Source organism: Ursus arctos, unplaced genomic scaffold (genome assembly GCF_023065955.2).
Source record: "Ursus arctos isolate Adak ecotype North America unplaced genomic scaffold, UrsArc2.0 scaffold_2, whole genome shotgun sequence".
Taxonomy (NCBI): Eukaryota; Metazoa; Chordata; class Mammalia; order Carnivora; family Ursidae; genus Ursus; species Ursus arctos.
The window spans coordinates 18,513,911-18,539,397 of NW_026622874.1; the positions used below are offsets into that span (position 1 = coordinate 18,513,911).

The window sequence follows — 25,487 nt, forward strand, 5'->3', positions numbered from 1 at the left end:
GGTGATTATCTTTATTGATTCTCCTTCACAAACATTGACTGCTATCTTCCATTGCATTTTAACTCCACCTGCCAGCTCTGTAATGCCCTTTAAATGTGGTCCATAGGATAAACACATGACAGTGGTCATGTATTAAGTGAATGTTAAAGACCACAACAAATGTCACAAATCCTCTTTTCTTTTTTTCTGATTAAAAGTTTATTTGCTGGAAAGTCTTACAACAGGAAAATAAATTACTTTTGTTTATAATTTGTATGAGTCCTTTATATTGAAAAGAATGAAAATTAAATAATTAGTACCATCCTGAAAAGTTGAGGACATGATTTTATGGTATTATGCTTCATAAAACATTAGTACTATTTGAAAAGTCTTTAACCTTTCTTTGTTTCTTTAAATTTTTTCTTTCTTTTCTCTCAGCAGCTAACACAGGTACTTGATATAACACTTCCCTACTTAGATTGACATGGCCCGAGAGGGAACTACTCTTTGTTTCCTTGTAACTAACAACCTGTATTGCCTCATACATACATGTGACTTAAGATAATAGTTTCTGCATCAACTAAATTTATGTTTCCGGGAAAAAAAATTTAACAATTAGAAGAGTATTTCATGCTTCTTTCTTGTCCTCTTCCCATTTTGCTTTATTCTTAATTTTCCTCCTTTAATACTTCTTGCTATCCATATCCTTGAAGAAACAAATACCTACTTGGTTCAAGGAAAACAACTGCCTGCAGTGTATTATATGACTGTTTTCTCTCCCTATTCTCTCCCTCTCTCCCCACAGTATATATTTTGATGTGATCTTCATGGTATCAGAGATAATGTTAAGTAGGTGCTATTAGTCTGAAGTTAGGTACTTTTATTCTAGATCTTTCTCAGATTTTATTAATTTAATAAATATTTATTGAGTGCCCATCATTGCCAAGCAGTGGGGATCACTATGGATAATACAAACAGGCATGGAGATTATAGCCTTGTGGGTAAAACAGGCGTTGATTAATAATCTCACAAGGAAATGACCAAATACAAATGCAGTTGTAATAGAGAGATGCATGAGGCTGTGAAGGCCTACGATAGAGAGATTTGACTTAAGGAGTTCAGGACAGGCCTCCTCCAGGAGGTAACACCTAACTGCAATCAGAAGCATGAGTAGGCAGACGATGAGGGGAGGAAGATCCGTCCATAGGTAGAGGGAGCAATGTGAGCATGAACCCTGTGGTGGGAAGGTGAGTAGCTAGTATGAAGGACTGAAAGGATTTAAGTTTGTCTTTAAGAGGGAAGCTGAAGGGGTGGGGTAGGTAGGGACCAGGGGTATATTAAGGAATGTTGGCTTGTTTTGTGTTGCTTTTTATAAGAGTAGTGGGAAACCACTGAAAAGTTTTAAATAGGATGCCATAAATCTGTATTTTGAAAAGATTCTTCTGACTATAGCAAGAATAATGGTTTATACGGGGCCATAGTAGATGAATTTAGGAAGCTGTTGTAATCTAGGTGAGAAGTAATAGTAGGTTAATTTAGGGGAAATGGCAAGAAGTAGATAGATTAATTAATACATAGAAAGAAAAATCAGCAAGATCCATGGTTTGTTTATTGAATGGTAAGAGAGGGGGATGACTGAGGTTTGGGGCTTGAATAGCTGAATGGACGTGGTGCCCTTTATTAGGTTAAGGAACACTGGAATGAGACCAGATTTTAAAGAAAAGACCATGGGACTAGGTTTTATACATTTTGAATTTGAGATCAACACAAAATGTCGAATTGAATATATGACTATGTTGCTCAGTGGAGACAAGGTCTGAACTGGAGGTATAAGTCGATATGGTAACTGGGAATGATGATGTGCATAGTGAGAATTTGGGGAGTGGGTGCTAAGGACCCAGCTTTGAAAAACTCCCATTTCGACTACATAGAGAAGGCGTGATCAGAGAGGTTAGAGGAAACCAGAGTTTTTATTTTTTATTTTTTAAAAGAGACTTTAATAATGGCATTAGGAATCATCATTTTTGTTTTTATTTTAGAATGCTACCTTATTTTAAAAGATCATTGATTCCAGCACTTGTCTGTTAAAAATAATCTTCATCTGACCTTTCTAGACATATCTTTGTCTCTTCAACAAGAAACAGTTGTGTACATGTCAGGTGTATCTTTGACTTTTACTACTTAGAAGGGAGGTAGTTTTTGCCACAGGAAGTGTTTCATCGGGAAGCAGATGTGCTCCAGTGATAGGAGATGGGAAAGGGATGTTTTGTTATTAATTAGCTTTGTATAAAGAAAGACTTTATATTTTTGAAAGATGTCGTCTTCTAGTTAAGAGAAGTGACTCTATTTTTAAAGCTTTCCATGAATTGATCTAAGAAGGTATGTACTTTCTTATTCTAGTAACAGAACTCCAGAACTCTGTTTATTGTAGTATATGTCGTGTCTTCTATTACAAAAGGGCATGTGGGATATATAGAATAGAATTTCAGTGTAGAAAAGGTATGTCTTAAGATAGGAAGTGATGGCAGGCTATTTGTACACTGAGAAAGCTCAAGTTTTGCCTTTTCGTCTCTGCTTGCTTCCCTTAGTTGAAGTAAATCTGAAAGGACATTTTAATGAGAAAATGATAGCCTATTTTAAACTTTAAATAAGAAAGAATTTTAGCATTTAAGTAACAGTACAATAACTGGACTTAATGTCACACTTATGCTCCTTAAGTTTAAAATTTTCAACTGTGTTCTTGGGAAGACTAATTTGGAAAATGTTAATTTAAGAAGGTTATAGAATCCTGAACTGGGAATTGGGATACACATGGTTTTGTTTGTTTGTTTTGCTGTTAACTGAGTAACTATAGACAAATCTCTTTGCCCTGGCCTTGTCTGATTATATGACAGAGTTGGTTAAGTTGATCTCTGATGACTTTTCTAGGTCCCTGTTCTCTAATTCAGATTCTTTGAGTTAATGTTAAGGCTTTTATTTTGGCTGTTTGTAGATTTTCTATATATATATTTATATGAAGTTTTATATATATTCTGTTTTCAAAAGGAGCAAAATACACATGCTAATTGTAAAATTACATATATTAGAGAAATTAATATAAAAATAAAATCTCAATAGATTTTATTGTTAAAAAAGAAAATGACTAAAAAAATAGCAACGAAGGAGACAAGAATATATGATGGGGAAAAGACAGTCTCTTCAACAAGTGGTGCTGGGAAAACTGGACAGCAACATGCAAAAGAATGAAATTGAACCACTTTCTTACACCAAACACAAAAATAAACTCAAAATGGATTAAAGACCAAAATGTGACGGCTGAAGCCATAAAACTCCTAGAGGAAAAAAAAAACACAGGCACTAATCTTTTGGACATCAACCTTAGCAACATCTTTCTAGATATTTCTTCTCAGACAAGGGAAACAAAGGCAAAAATAAACTATTGAGACTACTCCAAAATAAAAAGCTTTTGCACAACAAAGACAGCAACAACAACAACAACAAAAACCATGAACAAAATGACAATGCAACCTACTGAATGGGAGAAGATATTTGCAAATGATCTATCTATCTATCTATCTATCTATCTATCTATCTATCTATCTATCTCCATCCAATAAGGGGTTAATATTCCCAAATGTATAAAGAACTTATACAACTCAACGCCCAAACCCACAAATAATCCTTTTTTTACCCACAAATAATCCTATTAAAATGGGCATAGGACCTGAATAGACATTTTTCCAAAGAAAAAATGCAGCTGACCAAAAGACACATGAAAAGATGCTCAACACCACCCGTCATCAGGGAAATGCAAATCAAAACCACAATGAGCTAATCACCTTACACCTGTCAGAATGGCTAGACTCAAAAACATAAGAAATAATGAGTGTTGGTGAGGATGTGGAGAAAAGGAACCCTTGTGCACTATTAGTGGGAATGCAAATTGGGGCAGCCAGTGCGGAAAACGGTATGAAGGTTCCTCAAAAAATTAAAAACAGAAATACCATATGATGCAGTAATTCACTACTGAGTAGCTACATAAAGAAAATGAAAATACTAATTTGAAAAGATATATGCACTGTGTTTATTACAGCATTATTTACGACAGCCAAGAATTGGAAGCAACCTAAGTATCCACTGATAGATGAATGGATAAAGAAGTCATATATATAAAGGAGTATTACTCAGTCATAAGAAAGAATGGATAAAGATGAATAATAGATGAATGGATAAAGAAGTCATATATATACATATACATATATATGTCATATATATACATATATATGTATATATAAAGGAATATTACTCAGTCATAAGAAAGAATGAGAAATTGCCACATGCAACAACATTGATGGACCTAGAGGGTATTATGCCAACTTAAAGTCAAAGAAAGATAAATACCTTACAATTGCACTTATATGTGGAATTTAAGAAACAAATGAACAAAAAAAAGACAAAAACCAGATTCTCAAATACAGAGAACAGTTGTGGAGAGGAATGGGGGATTCATGAAATAGATAAAGGAGATTAAGAGTACACTTACTGTGATGAGCACTGAGTAATGTATAGAATTGTTGAGATATTACACACATGAAACTCATATAGCACTGTGTGTTAATTATACTTCAATTAAAAAAAGAGCCACTTCTCTGCTGCTATTCTGCTTTCCAGTGGTAACGTCTCCTAGATTTTTACCTCCTTTTTACAGTTGACCGTTGAACAATGCAGAGGTTAGGGACACCGACCCGTGTAGTCAGAAATCCACATGTAATTTTTGACTCCCCCCAAACTTAACTAGTAATAGCCTACTGTTGAGCAGAAGCCTTACTGATAACATATTTTGTGTATGTGTTATATTCAGTATTCTTATAATGAAAAATAAGCTAGAGAAAATAAAATGTTATTAAGAAAATCACAAGGAAGAGAAAATACATATACAGTACTGTACTGTATTTATATTAATCCCCTACCATGTATAAGTGGACCTGTGTGGTTGTTCACTGGTCAGTTGTATATGGAGGGGAGAGGAAATACAGTTGGTTCTGTTACCATGCTTGTTTTCAAAACCAGAACTTGTACCATGTGCTTGATGTTAAGGAACAATTTGAACATTGCGTGTATTTTGTGTTTGCTTATGCCATTCATCTGAGAAACACTAGCTGAACACAGAAAACTGTATCCACTTAAACTGTATAGTATAGGAAATACTTAGAAAGCATACATGTCAGCTGGCTAGTGGCTACCTCAGTTCTCCACTGTGTTATGAGCCATGTCCATCTACTCAGAATACTGCGGCTCTCTTTCAGATTTCAGATAACCCTCCTTCCACTACTTCATGAAAAAGCAGAAGCTGCAACCCGTCTGATGCCCACTTCCACAGGCAAACTTAAAATTTTTTTCAAACTAACCTGCCATATTTATTTTAGCACATAGGTGTTTCTTAACCATTTAACATGTGTAAGATGGTCTATAGTTTGTATTAGCTTTCTATTCTTCTTACGTGTCTTGTTGTTGTTCCTGAGTCTGGCTCCCTAACCCCAACTTCCCCATAAGCCCTGTAGTTTTATTGTGCAATTTTGTATAGTGTGGTGATTTTTCGGAATGCATGTCACATGTTAGTAGAATTGACTATAATAATAGAATCTCAAGATCAAGAGAATCTCGGAAGTTGATTCTATCTTTAAGCCTTAGACTTGGTAAAAATCCTCTTACTAAAACACCTTGTATACTTTTCCCTTCCTAATGTAAGCGTTTCCTGATCAACAGGCAGTTCCAAGAGGATAGGGACAGGGTCTGCCCTGTTCTTTTTTTTTTTTCCTTCTTTCTTTAATTTGTTTTGGCCTTTTTAATTTAAACTCAGCTAGCCAACATATAGCACATCATTAGTTTCAGATGTAGTGTTCAATGATTCATCAGTTGCATATAGCACCCAGTGCTCTTTTTGTTCCTACAATCCTAATACAGTGCCTGATACATGGTAGGTGCTCAATTACAATTTGAAATATTATTCTATGCAGATGTAAGTACTTGCATATTCATTTAGATAATTCACCTGTTTCTTTTGACTTAGCAACCAGAGTGATTCCTGAAGCTGTGCTTTAAATATTACATATTATTATTGTGAAAATTTTTAAAGTAGTTGATTGAAACTTGAGGTAGAAATGTTCGTGTACTGACACTTCAATCTGCAGCCAATATTTATAGTAGGATTTAGAGTGAATGTGGTAATTCAGTGGTACTGCTGTCATTGTTTCTAATTTCAAGAAACTGTAAATCCTGTGAATACTTTCTTAAAAATTCATGAATTCATTATATATAGTTTGAGAAATTCAGAAAACGTAGAGTGGCAAGTTATTGTCTTAAATTCAGATAAAAGATAAAACTTGGAGAAATAACATAAATGATCTCAGTCTTTCATAGCGATGAGATAATTGAAGCACTTGACTCAAACTTTAGCAGCTATGAGAGAGACGAGTCTTCTCCTTTAGCTATTCTTAGAGACTGTCACTTCCTTGGTCTATTATTCTTTTGCTTTCTGGTTTCTCTTGAATCTTTTTCTGTGTTATTTAGTATTTTCCAGTTCCATATTCCTTAAATAAAGACGTTTATGGTAAGAAGATCTGTGGTACTTCCTCAAAAGAATTGAGTTGATGAGTTTAGAAACTATGATAATTATTTTTGCCTTACCTATTTAGTGTATAAAAGATTTTTCTTAACATTAGTCTCTGAACTTCGCAATGTTGGTTACAGGGCTCAAATTCTCCCACTGTGCAACTTTTCTCAAACTTATAGTCTGTTTTTTCAAAAAAATTTTATTTGCAAGAGAGAGAGAGATGTGGGGGGGGGAGGAAGAAAGAGCATACTAATCGGGGTGGGGAGGGGCAGAGGGAGAGGGAGAAGCAGACTCCCAGCTGAGCAGGGAGCCCAACACTGTGCGGGGCTTGATCCCAGGACCCCAGGATCACGACCTGAGCTGAAAGCAGACGCTTAATATTAAACTGAGCCACCCAGGCGCCCCCTCAAAATTATAGTCTTAATTTAATTTTCCATTGAGGTATTTTAATAGGGGATGATCTTGATTAACCTCCCTCTCCCATAAAACCTATGGAACTAGATAATTCTTTATATTAGTCGAAAGATACTCTGAAATGCTCTCTATCTGTATTATAGACCCAAACAAAATAATTGCAGAGTTAAAAATTTTACTTGTATAATATTTTATTTTGATGTAATTTCAAACCTATAGAAAATTTGCTGGAATGCAAGAAACTCCCATATACCCTTTACCTACATTCAGTAATTGTGTACATTTTGCCCCATTTGCTTTATCATATTTTATCTACTTTCCTATGCGTAGTTTTTTCTTGAATCATTTGAGAATAAGTTGGAAACATCATACCCCTATGTCCCTAATTAGTTCTGTGTGAATGTCCTAAGAATAAGAACATTCTCTTTTGTAATCTTAGGAAAATTTATCAAAATCAGGAAATTTAATGTTGAGATGATTCTGTTATCTAATCCATAATCCATGTTCTAGTTTTGTCAGTTGTCCCAATAATATCCTTTATAGCTATTTTTTTTCTCAGTTCAGGATCTAATCCAAAATCATGCATTGCTTTTAATAGTCTCTTTTTAGTCCCCTTCGAATTACAACAGTTTCATAGCTTTTCTTGACCTTGACATTTTTGAAGCAAGGACAATTATTTTGTAGAATTTTAATTTGAGGTTATCTGATATTTCTTATGGTTAGATTAGATTTAGGTTGTGTAGTTTTGCAGAATAATACACAAGTATGTATCCTTCACAGTTCAACATATTGGGGGGCACATGGTGTTAGTTCTAATATTAGTATATATTTATATATTCATTCATCCATCCATCCATTTATTCTCTTCGATGTGTTTACGCCTTTCTTCAAGCCTAAACAACACAGAAAGTAGTTTCAGAATCAGTAACCTGTAACACTGGCTAAGCAAACCTATTAACTAAAAGTTCAGTATTGCTTACAATTTTTAAGGTAAAATTTAATTATGGAAAAATGCATAAATCTTTTTTAAAAAATAATTTATTTTAAGGGGGAGACAGAGCCTGCATGTGTACAAGTGGGAGGAGGGGCAGAGGCAGAGGGAGGGAGAGAATTTCAAGCGGACTCCATACTGAGTATGGAGCCCGATGTGGGCTCGATCTCACAACCCTGAGATCATGACCTGAGCCAAAATCAAGAGTCAGATGCTTAACCAACTGAGCCACCAGGTGCCCCCCAAAATGCATAAATCTTAAGTGAATACTTGGATGGGTTTTTATAATTTTATAAACCCATATTCCTATCTCTATCAAGACTTAGAAAGTTTTCATCACCCCAAAAAGCTTCCTGGTGCTCCTTTCCTGTTAATAGTATCCTCCACCACTGACCACTGCTTTTTCAACTTTTTTTCCATTATAGATTAATTTATCCTGTTTTATAACTCTATAGAAATGGAATCTTACAGTATGTACTCTTTTGTGTCCAGTTCCTTTTGGTATCATAATATCTGGGATCTTCATCTACATTGTTTTTTGTTGTTGTTGTTAATAGTTCATTCTTTTTCTGGCCGAGTAGTAAGTACATCATTGTATGAAAATACCACAGTTTGTTTATCCATTCTACTGTGATGGGCATTTGGGTTGTTTCCAGTTTGTGGCTTTCTAAATAAAGCTGCTGTGAACATTGAAATACAAGTATGTATATTTTCATTTCTCTTGAGTAAATGCCTGTGAGTGGAACTACAGGGTCATAGGGTAGATGTAGGTTTACCTTTATAAAGAAAATGTCAAATTTGCCTCATAGTAATTGAACCATTTTATGTTCCTATTACCAGTTATGAGTTTTCTTGTTGCTCCACATCTTCACCAACACCTGTGTTCTGAGCCCTTTAAATGTTAGCCATGCTATTGGGTGTGATATCTCATTATAGCTTTAATTTGTATTTCTCTAATTACTAATGAGGTTGAGTGCTTTTTCATATGCTTATTGACCATTTATATAGCTTTCTTTGTGAAGGGTTTGTTCAACTCTTTTTGACTATTTTTTTGACTATTTTAAATATTTGGTTTCTTTTTTTACTCATTAGCTGTAGTTCTTTATATATTGTCGTCAGATTGTGAGATGTTTGTATTGCGAATATTTTCTCCCATTTTATGACTTGCTTACTGATTTTCTTAATATGTCTTGTACTAACAGAAGCTTTTGATTTTTGTGCATTTATATTTATTCATGTTTTCCTATCACAGTTACTGCTTTTTTATGTTCTAAGAAATCTTTGTCTTCCCTCAGTTTGCAAATATGTTCTCCTATGGTTTATTTTTTAAGCTTTACAGTTTAACATGTTACCTTTAGGTTTATTTTCATCACAGATTAAATTTTGTAGATGGTGTGATATGCCATTAATAGAGATTAGAGCTCAATGTTTATTGTTTCTCTCTGTGCAAAGTCAGATTTCTGAGGGTTTTTTTGTTTGTTTTGAGGTTTTTTTTTTGTTTTTGCTTTTTTTTTATAACGAGAAAATTTTACATTTGTAAGACACTCTACTTTGATATGTTTTTGGGAAAGCCAAGTACTTCAACATTTCTTTAATACAGACATATAAATTTCAAGCCTATATAAACAAACAAAAATGGGATTATTGTCTTATGATAATGGAAATAACTAGAATATTTTAATATGTTTAAAAGAATAGATAAGGTACTAAATTTCCTATTTCTGCAGTAGCAGGACTTAGTGTGAGAACGGTTTTTCATTGGACACGTTCTGCAACTACATGAATAGGTTTTTAGTTTTCCAGATAAAATTATTTTTTCTACAACTTGCAGAGTGATTTGATTACCACGTTATATCTCTTTTATTGGTGGCCTAAAGTCTGTCAGGCTTTCCATTTGAAACCCCTGTTTTCAGGAGTTTATGAGCAGACATTTGAAAAAAAAATTAACCAGCCAAAAACTTGGCATTCATAATCTTGGTTCACTATAAGGTACTTGCTTTAACAAAATTTTGAATAGTCAGCTCTTTTTTTAAAGTTGTAAGCAGCACAAAGAAGAGTAAAGGAATTTCTTTGTTTAAACAGATAGGGAATATATTTCCAGACAACTTATCCCAACTAGATTTATAAAGCAAACTTTCCCCTTCTAGAAATCATCTAAATATGTATGTTCCTGTGTTCCGGTTCCCACAAGATATTGCCTCAAGACTTTGCTTTTCCTTTGCTGTAGTTCATAGCAAATATCTTCTGTCCCTGTTCTCTTTTCTGTCCATTTATGCTTTTAAAATTCTCCCTAGTATATTTTATTTTTTAAAATGGCTTTAAATTTTGGCATTCTTTTGCTCATTTTTCCTCCTCCTTGTAGTGCCTCCTTGAACAAAACAGTATATGACTTTACCTATTGGTTGAAAAACAGCATTAGTTTTGAAAGAAGTTGTGGTATAAATAGCAGTGATTCTCTTGAAATTAAATTTCTGAAATATAGACTTTAAAAACTATTCTGAAGAGTTGTCACTTAAAGGGCAGGCTTTTAGGCAAGTTTTCTTTCTTCTTCCGTAAAGTGTGCATGTCAGCTTGAGTACTTTCACAATCTGTTTTTAACCTACTATCATTTGCATGGTGAACACTTAACTGCTATTGGTCCATAAAGGTGTTTGTGGGTTTTTTGTCGCTTTTATTTCACTTCTTATTTTCTTTAAAATCATTTCCTGAAAACTTAGTACAGAAATGTAACCTACAGCAGGAAGAAAGATGATCTTCTGGAAATCTTTACTTTTGCTGCACTCTGAAGATATTTGCTTCAGGCAAGAGATTTTTGGGTGCTGCTGAAATTTCGGAGATCTGGGAAAATGGGGTAATAACATGACACCAGCTCTTAAGCAGCAACATCTGCTGTGGTTCAAAGCCACACAAAGAAAGCTGCTTAAGCAGTTGAATATTTTGGACTGCACGGACAAGTGTGGTTCGACTGCAAAGACTGCAGAGTAGAGGAAACTTAAAGTTTTAGAGAAGTTGTTAAAAAATGGAGTCGTGGAAGATGAGCATCTTTAAGAGACAGACATCACCTTGTCCTCCAAGCTATCGAAGATCTTTGTCAGAACCTGCATATGCAAATTCGGAGATAGGAACAAGCTTAAAGAGCTATCCATGGCGTGGTCCAGTGAGAAGCAAGAAGAAGAAAAATGAACATGCAGTTTCCAATCTAGGAAAGCCACTGGGTGCTTATCGGTGGCAAACACATCCCAGCTTTAGGTGGAAAGGGGGCAAAAGGGAGAGCTTGGAGACTAATAAAGAAGACTTGGATGAACCGCAACAAAAGGTCCTGCCAAAGATGGTTGGCAGTAATGCTTCTTCCTCTGCTAACGAGGTCCATGGAACATCAACAGAGAAGCTGAACTTGGTCAACACCCGGTCACTTCGGGTTCCATTCACCAGATCTATTTCAGAGCCAGAACCCCGCTGCAATATCAGATTTGTTAGACCGTGGTCAACTTCAGGGAGGTCAGAGGAGTCTGAGCAGCAGGGATATTTCATCCGTGGCATTTTCTCTACTCTTTCCAGTGGCTTCTCCAGGATGCTGAGTCTAAAAGGAGAATCAACCAATGAGCCAGTAAGAGAAGGTATATTGTGATGAATAAGGGGAGAAAAAAGGGATGGCTCAATTTCAATTACTATTGGAATTTTAATTATTTGTGTTTTCAATAAGATAAACCATTCTGTTTGCTCATTATAAAACAAATTTATTTAATTTGTATAATTTTTAACGAGTGATAAACACTACTTCAGAAATCCTTTTTCAATGAATGGTAGTAAATAATAGTAAGAATAGATTTGGTTAAATATAAGGAATTTTTATATCATATGCTATACTCTTGAATTCTACTTTGGAGCCTGTGTAAAAGGGTTTGTTTTGCTTTGTTTTTTAACCCTTATTTATCTCCACTGATACACTTTTGCAAGTTAAATGAGATTTAGAGGAAAAATAATCAATTTCTTCATGAGAAAGTTGAGAATTAAACAGAATTTGTATTATTACCTTTTCATAAGAACTAACAAACATTGTTAGAACTATTTAGAACAGAATTGTATTGATAGCTTTTAATTGGTTGGAATTTGATTTGCTTATGTCATAAAAATACACAATTTGAATATGGAAGCAAGAGATGCAAATCTTGAGTTTGTTCAGATGACAATATAGAAGCTGGTGCTTGATTCATTTCAGACAAAAGAATCATCTGTTTTTTTTAAACCTCATTTAGGACTTGTTTAAAATTTAAAAATGTTTTATATTGATGCTAGCATTATTAAATCCAAAAAAAGAACTCTTAAAGTTTTATGTGATTGCCTTGGAAATGATTGACCTTATCTGCTGAACTATTTCAGTTATGTGTTACGACCCATGTTTGTTTGTTTGTTGTTTTTGGAAACCTCAGCACTGAAACTCTGATAATATCTCCATTCAGTTGAGGTCATTTTTGGACAAGCTCTTGCTATTAGAATACTTTAGCTTATCTTTACTGTAAGGTTGACCACATCACGAAAATTTAAACTCTTTAGAAAATTATGAGGGAGTTGTTGAAGAGTTTTGTTGTTGGAGTATAGTTTTGTTTCTTTTAAAATGAAGAATGCGAAAGAGTGACATATCACTGAAAAGTATATGTGTGCTAGTAATTCAGTATTCCTCGTAAATCTTGTCCTCCCTAGATTTTCTTTTGCTCAGTAAGTTTTAATACTATTAAATTTATCCATTTACTTCTTACCCTTGGGTTATAAATAATTACCAAGAGTAAAATATTTTTGATGTACCTGTGTTAACATTCTGTTGAAATTTTTGGAAGACCAGGTTGTTGGATTTCCTTGGATGTGTGCTTCCTTGTCAGGTGATGACAGGATGATGTAAAGGAGTGTTAAAGGAAATTAAGAGTTTGAAATAAATTCTTAGGATCAGTGCCTTTCAATAGTTAATATGTGTGCATTTGATAAAAGAAAGCTATAGGGTGTTGGGGGTTTAGGGTGGGGTTGTGTGTGTGTGTGTGTGTGTGCGTAAAGATTTAGGGCTTTCGTAGTTAACTTTCAGTTTCTAGTAAATTTGCCAAGCTGTTGACTGCCTAGTATGTGTGATGTGCTCAAAGATTGTGTCCCTTACTTTTTATACATTTATGGTTTACTTAAGGAGATACAAAATATTCTGTATTTATTATATTCCTAATATATTTCCTAATATTCTTTATCGCTTATAATCATAGAATAATCATACATGTGGAAGCATAAACAGTTTAAGGTGCTATTAAAAGTGATTTCAAGTCCAATAATTAAAGAACAGTACACAGTATTTTTTCCAGTCAGATCAGTAATTTTTATTAAACAAATACTGTGATATCCCCTAAGCGCTTCACCAATGAAGATTCAAGCTCTTAAAACTGAAATGTGCTATTTAATACAAAGATTGGAGCTCATTGTTATCTGGAGATCTTTTCTCTTTGGGCAATAGCTTGTATTCAGCAGAGAGTCCAGGTCCGTGCTTTTCTAACCTCCTGCAGGTATGAACCTTTCTGCATTTCTTTTTTTTTTTTTAAATAATAATTTTTATTATGTTACGTTAGTCACCATACAGTATATCCTTAGTTTTTGATGTAATGTTCCATGATTCATTATTTGCGTATAACACCCAGTGCACCATGCAATATGTGCCCTTCTTAATGCCCATCACCGGTCTATCCCAGTCCCCCACCCCTCTCCCCTCTGAAGCCCTCAGTTTGTTTCCCAGAGTCCATAGTCTCTAATGGTTCCTTCCCTCTTCTGTTTACCCCCCCCCCCCGTCATTCTTCCCTTCCTTCTCCTACCGATCTTCCTGCTATTTCTTATGTTCCACAAATGAGTGAAACCATATGATAATTGTCTCTCTCTGCTTGACTTATTTCACTTAGCATAATCTCCTCCAGTCCCGTCCATGTTGCTGCAAATGTTGGGTAATCGTTCTTTCTGATGGCTGAGTATATATGGACCATTGTATATATGGACCACATCTTCTTAATCCAGTCATCTGTTGAAGGGCATCTCGGCTCCTTCCACAATTTAGCTATTGTGGACAATGCTGCTATGAACATTGGGGTGCATATGGCCCTTCTCTTCACTACATCTGTATCTTTGGGGTAAATACCCAGTAGTGCAATTGCTGGATCACAGGGTAGCTCTATTTTTAACTTTATTGCGGGACCTCCACACTGTTTTCCATAGTGGCTATACCAAGTTGCATTCCCACCAACGGTGTAAGAGGGATCCCCTCTCTCCACATACTCTCCAACATTTGTTGTTTCTTGCCTTGCCTTGTCAATTTTTGCCATTCCAACTGGCGTAAGGTGGTATCTCAATGTGGTTTTGATTTGAATTTCCCTGATGGCTAATGATTTTGAACATTTTTTCATGTGTCTGTTAGCCATTTGTATGTCTTCATTGGAAAAGTGTCTGTTCATATCTTCTGCCCATTTTTTCATTTGATTATTTGTTTCCCGTGTATTGAGTTTGAGAAGTCTGCATTTCTCCTTCCCCACAAGAGAAGGAATACTTAGCATTTGTTCAATATATATTAGATCTTGTTTCTGTTAAGAAAATGAACTTATATTGATAGAGTTTTTTTTTAAAAATGAGGAGAAAGAGGATACCTGATTGTTGAGTGTTATAATTAACAAATGTAAGTATGTAGAAATGTTTTAGTCTTAAATTCTGTGCACCTACACTTGTTCTGAGCATGTGTATGTTCCTGAGCATAAGCAGGTTTCTTGTGCCATTGCTGACCATAATTACCCTCATGCTTAAAGCAGTGTAATATATCATGCTCAGGGTCCCTAACCAATTTAAGAGGGAGAAGCTCAAAGGCTTCACTATTCATGTTCAACCCTCCAGTTGTGCAATATATATTCCTTTATCTGATGTAGATCAGATATTATATAGGTCAAATGATACAATATAAAAAATATAACTTGTACCTTTTATGGCTAAAAGTAATTCCAGCTTCTTTGGGCCCATGTCTAAGCACTGAGTCAACATGTTTGCAGTAGTGGAAATAAATTGAAACACCCAGGAAGAGAGGAGTAACCATAAGCCCATCATAGCATATCAAATCAACAAAATATCATAGGGCCTACTAGTTGCCACTTACTATGTGAAACTTAGAAAAAATGTGTAAACATGCATGGAATGTAAACTCTAAATTACTAGAAGGCAGTTTCATTCCTAAATTATTTTTCTTCCTCTGTCAGTAGGTAGGGATAGAAATGAAAGCTTGAAAGCTTGAAAGCTTGAAAGCTTGAAAGAAAGAAAGAAAGAAAGAAAGAAAGAAAGAAAGAAAGAAAGAAAGAAAGAAAAGGAAAGGAAATTAAATATACCCCATGTAGTTCTCTCTTTCTGATTATAGTTTATGTCTGGTTAAGCTGACATTATTTATAATGTCATAGTAATAATATTCTCTCCCCAGTGTTAATTATGTTTTTAAAGACCCCTCACTTGGGAATTAGAAGACTATTTTTTTCTAGATAGTTTTCTTTCAATATGCTTATTCAATTTTTAACCAGTTTTTCATTAAAAAATCCTATTGGAAAGGACCTCATACCTAAATTCATCAACTGTTTATTGTGTTCCTAAGACACTAGTTCTGGGAATATAGCACATTATTTTATTAAGTAACTAGTAGCTTCCTCATTTATTCTAGGAAATCATTAACCAAATTAGAAAAAATAAAAGTACTGTAAGTTCATAAGATGTGCATCTAATAAATAGTGGTAAGGATTAGTTAGTATAAGAACTTATATAGTGCCTCAGATCTCTATAATTGGGCCTTCTTTTTAACTCTTCATTATAAATTAAAAGAGATGTCTGCAAAGTACAGAGAAATATGTTCCTTTCTGCCATTTCTCATAAGAATCACTGCATTTCAGGGATGCCTGGGTCTCTCAGTCAGTTAAGCGTCTGCTTTTGGCTCAGGGCATGATCCCAGGGTCATGGGATAGAGTTCTGCATCTGGCTCCTTGCTCAGCGGGAAGCCTGCTTCTCCCTCTGCCTGCCTCTTTCCCTGCTGTGTGCTCACTCTCTCTTTCTCTCTCTGAAAAATAAATAAATAAAATATTTTAACCTTGCTAGGATATTAGCTATTAATATTTGCTATTAATATTAGCTATTTATATCTGCAGTATTAAAATTTGCATATTATATATTAATATGTACCAAATTATTCTTTTCTACATGACTTCAGCATATGTTTAAAATATTCTGAGTGTCTCTATATTTAAAAATGTTTCCTGGAATTTCTCTTATTTCACAGATTTTTCTATTTCTGTAAGCAATAAGATTTTTCCCCTGCAAAATCAAACTTTTCTCCAATTATAAAAGCAAAAAATCACTGTATAAATTTTTTCAGAAAAAATATAAGGAAGACCATTAAAACAGGTCATAATCCTTAGTAACAAAGTAAGGATTTTAATTTTAATTAAGTAATTAAAATTTCTAATTTTATTTTCGGGTACCAAACAGGTCGATGATAGTTATATAATATACTGCTTAGTCCTTATGTTGGAGTTAGATCAAGGTTAAATTTGGCTCTTCTTCCTTTTAGCTGTGAAGTAGACATAACCTAATTCTGTTTTCTTTATAAAAAAAAGAGCTGTCCCCAAGTGTCCTTCAGCAGATGAATGGATGAAGAAAATGTGGTATATATATCCAATGGAATATTACTCAGCCATAAAGAGAATGAAATCTTGCATGTGCAGCAACATGGATGGAGCTAGACAGTATAATGCTAAGTAAAATAATTCAGAGAAAGACAAATACCATATGATTTCACTCATATGTGGAATTTAAGAAACAAAACAAACGAGGAAAGGGGGAAAAAAGGAGAGAGAGACAAACCAAGAAACAGACTCTTAACTATTGAGAACAAACTGGTGATTACCAAAGGGGAGGTGGGGGTGGGGGTGGGGGAATGGGTGAAATAGGTGATGGGGATTAAAGAGTATACTTAATCATGATGAGCACTGAGTAATGTATAGAATTGTTGAATCACTGTATTTTACAGCTGAAACTAATATAACATTGCATGTTAACTATACTGGAATAAAAATTAAAAGCTTAACAAAAGAAAATAGAGCTGTCATATAGATGCTATGGAGTTGTAACAAGGATTAAATGAGATAGTATGTGTCAAGTGCTTTGCGAAACTAATAGTGGGACCCCAATTTTTAGGGGCACCTGGATGACTCAGTCGGTTAAGCGTCTGACTTTGGCTCAGATCATGATCTCAGGATCCTGAGATTGAGCCCTGGCTCAGCAGGGAGTCTGCTTGTCCCTCTCTCTCTGCCCCTCCCCCGTTCATCCTCGCTATCTCTCTCTCTCTCTCTCAAATAAATAAACAAAATCCTTAAAAAAATAGTATAACGTAAAAATAAAGCCATCTGTTCATGAGGATATCCTGGAATCTTCTTGGAGTGGACTTAAGAAATGTTTCAATCTTAACTGTACATTTATAAATAATTTTTTTCAAGATTTATTTATTTGAGACAGCAAAATAGCAGGTGGGAAGGGAGAGAGAAAAATCTCAAGCAGACTCCCTGTTGAGCATGGAGTCCGAGGTGGGGCTCAATCTCATGACCTGGAGATCATGACTGTAGCTGAAATCAAGTCAGACGAGACTGAGCCACTGGATGCCCCATTTATTTATTTATTTATTTATTTATTTATTTTCTTTCTCTTTCTTTCTTTCTTTCTTTCTTTCCTTCCTTCCTTCCTTCCTTCCTTCCTTCCTTCCTTCCTTCCTTCCTTCCTTCCTTCTTTCTTTCTTTCTTTCTTTCTTTCTTTCTTTCTTTCTTTCTCCTTTTCTCTTTCTCTTTCTCTTTCTTTTTTAAGATTTTATTTCTAAGTAAGACTTGAACTCACAACCACGAGATCAAGAGTTGCATACTCTGGGGCGCCTGGGTGGCGCAGTCGTTAAGCGCCTGCCTTCCGCTCAGGGCGTGATCCCAGCGTTCTGGAATCGAGCCCCACATCAGGCTCCTCCACTAGGAGCCTGCTTCTTCCTCTCCCACTCCCCCTGCTTGTGTTCCCTCTCTCGCTGGCTGTCTCTGTCAAATAAATAAAATCTTAAAAAAAAAAAAAAAGTTGCATACTCTACCGAGTAAGCCAGCCAGGCACCCCTAAAATCATTTCTTAAGATAGCCAGTTTTGTCTAAGTGATATTTTCTAAATGTGTTCTTAAATTCTGGGAGTACTTAATTTTGGCTTCTTATTTACTAACTGCTTAGTCAGTGGAAGAACCATTGCATTTTTTTTTTTTTTTTTTTTACAATATGTAGACTTCCCACCCAAGAGCTCTGTGTGTGTATGTACACTTCCATTTGTTCCTGACTTCTGTAATTTTTCCATCAGGATTTTGAAAATGTTTTTAATAAAAGGAAATTATCTGTCACATATTTTATACTTGTGATTGAACTCTGTTTTTATTGCAGACTTTACAGTTAATTTTAAAGATGATAAAGTATGTTGATTTTTGTACTGAACTCTAGTTTATTACTGATTATTTATCTGATATTTAAAATCAGCATCCCTTATTTTAGAAGCAGAATATTTTACAGGAAAGAAGATCAGTCTTTGGGGACATGAAGACCTGTTTCCAAACTCTTTGTATGTCATCAATAATAGTACTACAATAAATATCAATAAAAAATATAGGCTCAGGTCATGATCTCATTTTTCTTATCAAAAAATATTACTAATTACTGTAGTACTACAAATAAGTAGGCAAATGGATGAGTTAATTCATTTAAAAATCAGACCCATTAATAACAATGGGTTGGAATGAAGAATGATAATTAAAACAATTAAAAATATTTTTAAATTCTGGCTCTGCCCCTTATTAGTAATGTGACCTTGGGCAAATTACTTTATCTCTCAGAGGCTCAGTTTCCTCATTTGTAAGATGAAGTAGTATATCCTTTGTAGGTTATTGGGAGGATTAAATGAAATGGGCTATGTTAAGTCTATAGCAGAGTGCTTGTCAAGTAGTAAGAGCTCAATGCAAGTTAATTCTCAGTGATGTATGGGAGCCAGCTTGCAGAAGCCTATTTATTAATGTGTATCTAGTCTTAATTACCATGTAGTGACATTGTATTGATATCTTCAAATTAACCATGGTGGGGCTATTAATACCTTAGAAATATTACAAATCAAAAGGTGGTGATGGTTGTGGGTCCTAGTGTTTCAGAAGTGGTAGCTATTAAATTTTTAGCCACATACCACTGGTAACACCTATTTTTATTTAAGTCTTTAGAGTTAATAACCAGTATTACAAAAAATATGATTTTGACTCTGGATTTAAATATACTTCCCACATTAAGAGATTTTATATTTAGTATTTTAGAGTATCAAAGTTGAATAGTGAGTTGTATTAAATTGGCATATATTGAGACGTATTTTTTTTATCATTCTTTTTCCTATTACTTTACTAGCATTGAAATGTCTGGGATAACCTATGTATGGTGGACAATTATTTTAAGGTGTTTTTGCTGAGGTATGCTAGCACTTTTGGTTAAGATCATTTTTTGTTTAAACAGTTTTGTTTTGGTAAATTACCTGAAAACTACGTTCCTACCTCTCAGATTACACAGTAATTTTTTTGGATCCTATTATCAAGTGCTTTTGAGATCAAAACTGTGTATTGCTTTTTTAGCCCATTGCATAAAATATAATCGTCTTCTAAATTTTAGAATGTAAATGACGCTTTAGAAATGATCTCTAGTGGGGGCGCCTGGGTAGTTCAGTCAGTTGAACATCTGGCTCTTGGTCTCAGCTCAGGACTTGATCACAGGGTAGTAAGTTCAGGCCCCGTGTTAGGCTCTGCGCTGGGCTTGGAGCCTACTGGGGGGGGGGGAGAAAAAAATTATCTCTAGTGAATTCATTCATGGTGCTTTTATTATTTAGCAATTTTACTTTGAAATGATTTAAATTTTTGCAGTCACTATTACTGATAACTTTTTCTGCTGCTTATTTCATTTTGGTACTTTATGTTTTTAAAATTATTTTCACCTGGAGTTTTAGTTTATGTGCTAAGTAAAATGACCTCCAATGTTAACAGAGTGAATAATTATTTTTGCCTCATACTTAAGTAAATCCAACTAACATAAAAATTCAAGCTAATTATTAGGTATAATTGATTTAAAAAAAATCTTACTTTTATTTTTAGTTTACTTCCCTCATTGAATTTGTACCAAAGGTTCCAGTGAAGCTATTCTTGAAAGTAAAATTTTCTTGTTCTTTTTGTCTCATGCTTAAATGATCAGATTTCACTCTTTCCATGTGGTTTTGCAATTTCTGAGCAATCTGACAAATAAAATGAAAAAAATATGTGCTCTATGTGCGAAGACTTTCCTTAACAAATAACTGGCTAGCTTGACTTTTTTTAGCCAAAACAAAGTTATTTAACTTATATTCACCAAGTCATTAAGTTGAGAAATAAATATATAAGAGAGCCCAATATCCTAAGTAATAAAATTTCTTAGCCAATTTATTTATTTATCTGAAATATCCTAGTCCATTTCCTAAAAAAGATTTTTTAGCCGTTATCCAATGTTCTGGCTTCCAGTATCTTTTTTCATGCTAAATTTCTGGAAATTTGAGTTGTTGAGCCTTTTATTACCAAACCCTGAGATAACCAGAAGACATTCTTTGTTGAGATACTAGGTTATTGAGATACAACATTTTTTGTTGAGAAACAAAGGAGCCAGTCCAGTGTGGTCAATGGTAGTTAATGGTGACATCAACCACAGAGTAGTTTTTCTGGACTATGCCTAATAATCTTGAGTGCTGAGCCACCTCTAACCTAGGATAGAATTTATTTCTTCATAGGTAAGTAATCTGGTGGTTCACTTAGGGGCATGATGCCATAAACTTGTACCTGTCTCTCAGTGTTAGAGTTTGCTATTAATCTCAGTTTCCAAAATCAGAGATTCTAATGTTAGGGCCTAGCCTAAAAACCAGTAGAATTCTCAGTTAACCATTCTAAAACTTGCTTTGTCATCCAAGAAATATTTTTTGATGTGTGTCGCAACTAGATCATTTTTTTACTCCTCAGGCCTTTAAAAGTGAATAGTTCCTTGGTTTTCTGGTAAAGTCTTAAGAAGCAAAAAGCAAACAACAATAATAACAAAACAGAAAGGATTTGGTTTTGGTTTTAAATATTATGATTAATAATTTATTTCACTGGCTGAAACTTTATGGTGTGATTTATACCAAATAGTAGGTGTCTCTGGCATTTACCTTAGAGCAAAAATTTCTTAATGTAACTGGATATGGATCTTTAGTGCTGACTCCCCCCTTTTTCTTTCATCACTAGCAAACAAGGGTGATACAGAATGAACGTAGCCCATCATCCGTGTTCTCATAGTTTACAACATGGTGAGGAGGTGGATATGTAAAAGATAAATAACACAAATCATCTCTGACAGCATGTCATTTGAACTAGGTTTGGATTAATAAAAGTCCCCCAAGTTAAGGAAAGGAATTAGGGGTATTCTACACAGGGAACAATGTGAGTGTCAGGAGTGCAGTTAGGGAATGGTGAGAAGTTCACAAAGTAAAAAACGTAGAGCATGGGAATGTGAGTAGATGTGACTACAAAGGAAACTGAGTTAGTGTTTAAAGAGTTCTTTGCCGAATATCAAGCTAAGGCTTTTGGATTTCAAAGGTAACAGAAATTTTAAAGTAGGAGATAAGTTTCATTTTTTGGAGGACAATTTTACGTTAGCATGGGTGATGGACTGATGATGGAGAGATAAATTGTGTCAGAGTTTAAGTAAGACATAATAGAAGCCTAAATTAAAGAAGTGTCAAAAATAAATGGGGGTAGAAATTCTAGTAAAAAGGCATTTCTGAGGTGGATGGATAGAATTTCTAGAATAATGCAGAAGGCCAAATAGGGATCAGTAATAACAAGGTTTATAGATTTGGAAAATGGTGACATTTTTAACTGAATTTGAGAATAAAGAAGTAGAGCAAGTTCAAAGGGGGAGACAGTGAACATGTGTTTAGTAATTTCTATATGCTTGGTTTTTCAACCTCTGAGTATTTTATATGCATTTATCTGGTTTACTCCTCTGAATAATCCTGTGAGGTAGTTGGAAGGAATCTCCTTTTAAAAGTAGGAAATTAGAGAATCAGAAAGGTTTAGTTACTTCTCTAAGACTGCCCAACTAGTAAGTGGTAGGTCCCAGGTCTCTCTGACTTCAAGCCCCTGTTCTTACCTCTCCATTTTATGGCCTTCTGAGCATATGATGTCTGAGAAGTTTTCAGGAACCTGGGAGCATCTGCCCATTGAGCACTGAGGAATAATGGGGCAGCAGTTTAAGAGCAGAGGTCGGTTTCCATATGAAGATGTACATTTGGGAATCATGAGCACATGAATGCTGAAGCCACAGGAGTGGATAAAGTCACTCAGACAGGGCTTGTGGGGATAGTGAGAGTGTCAAGGCTAGCACCCTGACCTTGGCACATCTGGCCATCTTATTTGAGGCTAACCAGAGTCTATTAGCAGAGCCACTCAACTTTTATGATTATAGATAAGGAGTTTACCCACTGTGGTGGCACGCTTACTATTCTTTCTTTTATACACACACACACACACACACACACACACACACACCCCTACCTTATTTATTTTTATTTAACAGCTTTATTGAGATATAATTTACATACCATACAATTTATTCACTTAAAGTATACAGCGCAACTGAACTTTTCAATTGTGGTAACATATACATACCATAAAATTTAGCATTTTAATCTTTGTAAGTGTAGAGTTTCAGTAGAATTAAGTACATTCACATTTCTGTACAACTATCACTATCATCCATCTCGGAGTATTTCATTTTCCCAAATTGAAACTCTGTATCTGTTATGCGGTAACTCTCCTTTCTTCTCTCTCCCCAGCCGCTGGTAACCAGTGTACTTCCTGTCTGTATGAATTTGACTACTCTAGGTATCTCATGTATGTGGTAGAATCACGACTCTTTTCCTTTTCTACAATTTAACTGTTTTTAGTATATTCACAGAGTTGTGTAACCACACTGCAATAAATTTTATAACATGAAAAGGAAACTGTATTTATTAGCAGTCACTTTCCAGTTGCGCACCACCCTGTCCCACCCATAGGTAACCACTAATGTGCTTTCTGTCTCTATAGATATGTCTGTAGATTTCATATAATGGAATCCTATACTATGTGGCCTTTTGCGTGTCGCCTCTTATTAGTGCAGTGTTTTCAGCGTTCATCTATGTTATAGCGTCGGTCAAGCACTTCATTTCCTTTTATGGCCAAATAATATTCTATTATATGAATATAACACATTTTGTTTATATATTCATCAGTTGGTAGACATTGGCTTATTTTACTTTTTGGCTATTATGAATTATACTGCTATGAACATTCATAAACAAGGTTTTACATGGACTTATGTATCATTTCTCTTTGGTATTTACCCTTGTATTTTGTAAAGGATCTATCCTGCATCCAGTATAAGGATGTGGTGTTTTGAGACTTTTAGTCATATTCATTTTTCCATTTGTTATCTAAACATGTTACAGTCTTGTTATTTGATTCGTATTTTATATCTGTGTTCATTTAATAAATATTTGTGTAAGATAGTTATAAGATTGTAGTCTTAATTTGAATACTTTGAGTAATTAACAATTTCCTACACCTGTGTTTTTAGTTCATCATGATCTAGTGTTTCCCACTGGTAGCTTGATTAATGAACATGGCAATTTGTCTTCATTGCGAGGACGATTGCCATATTTTTATCTGCCTGAGGCAGTTTTTAGTCAATTTCTCACACTCAAGGCTGGTATATCTTTGTGAGGAAGCAAAGAGAAGAGTAAGATGAGTAATGACTCTGAATCTATGATTATGAAACCTTATCCATATGAGTATACAGGTTCTTAGTGACTGAGCTTGAGTCAGTAAACCACAGGCATTTTTTCCTGCCATTCTCATGTGAATTTTCTCATTGAGATATCCTTAGTTTGTCTCTTAATTTCCAATATATGGATTTGATGATGATTATTTATTCACTTGCTTTTACAAAACAGAAATCCTGTGTTCTGTCCATTTTTTAAAAAGATATTGTCACCAAAATGTCAAAATAGTTTGAGGCTTTAAGGGATACCAATACAATTATAACTTAGCACAGTATATAACCATAACCTTGGCCAAAATAAAGGGTATTTTGAATGCTATGTGTGTGGTTTGTTGTTCTGAGGAAAAGTGGTATCTGGTGGTTAGAACATATGAGTTGCTGTCAGCATTTGTGGGTTTATTCCCAGATCTAAGCTTTTTTAAAAGAGAGGCAGAGCCTATGCCTGGTTTAGTACAGTATGTTATGTACTATAGATGTACAGTAAATACTAGTGATGATTTTATACTACTGACAGAATAATATACAACAAATTACTGACAATAAATGTAAAATAATGATCACTGGTCATGGGTATTTAGTGATTCTGTTCTTCAAACTTTCTTTGAGAAAGGCATGATTAACATTCCCAAGTAGTAGTGATGGTATTTTAAGCAACTTATAATGAACATTTTTTTTTATTCAAAGTGTTTAGACATTGCTGTCTATCCAAGGGACTACTGAAAACTCTACCTAATGGAATTCATCCATGTCACAGAACTTGCCAGAATCTTAGAGTAAGGACATTTTTAAGATTGTATGATGATTCTAATGTGTGGAGACTAGGCATTGATAGTCTAGTATTAATGTTTTATTTACCTCCAACCTCTTGACAGCATCCCAAACCAGGAGTTTTAAGCAATAAGCCTTCTTGTAATATTACTGGCCCTTGAGTTGGGTGGAGGTGTTCTGCCTTTAAAATAAGGTGATAAAGGTCCCTTTCTAGTTTATTAAAAACGGATTAATGGCATTTAAAAGTTGTTTTCAATTTAAAAATTTTAAAATATTTCTTAACATTTTGGTACCTGGCTATGTCTATAATAAAATCTAAAGTATTTAAATGAATTCAAGTTTACAGATTTGATTATTTTATATTTAACAGTGACTTGTTGAATTGCTTTTTGGCCTGTGAATTAACTTTAGGGCATGGCTTTTCTTTTTTGTTTTTTTTTTCTTCTTCCAACTTTTTATTCAAATTCTGATTAACATAGAGTGTAATACTAGTTTCACATGTAGCATTTACTGATTCACCACTTACATACACCACTCAGTGCTCATCCCAACATGTAGGACATGGCTTTTCAAAGTGTTTTATGAATACCTGTAGTCTACAGTGAACAGAGGTTGGTTGCTAGTAGAAATCATGGTTGTAGCTGGTTTATTAATCCTCTCTAGTCTTTATTCCAATTTATTGGATCAACAGTTATGCTTCAGATATTGCTGTTAGTCTCTAATTTGAATAATGCTTTCCTGTTCCTATCCTCTGTAGAATTCTAAATGTATC

General features: G+C 34.6%; 1 protein-coding gene across 5 annotated transcripts in view; it reads left to right on the forward strand.

Moving 5' to 3' along the window:
• The window catches only part of RASAL2 (RAS protein activator like 2), a 341,891-nt gene that overhangs the window by 101,852 nt on the left and 214,552 nt on the right, over positions 1-25,487 (forward strand). For 2 of the 5 annotated variants that reach the window (XM_057315613.1, XM_057315615.1), the window contains exon 1: positions 8,086-11,614. The exons of 2 other annotated variants lie outside the window; for them this stretch is intronic. In XM_057315613.1, the coding sequence (XP_057171596.1) occupies positions 11,017-11,614 (598 nt within the window). In that variant the 5' untranslated portion in view covers positions 8,086-11,016. Of the gene's footprint in view, positions 1-8,085; positions 11,615-25,487 lie in introns of those variants that run through there. One more of the 5 variants, XM_057315614.1, reaches the window with a different exon arrangement.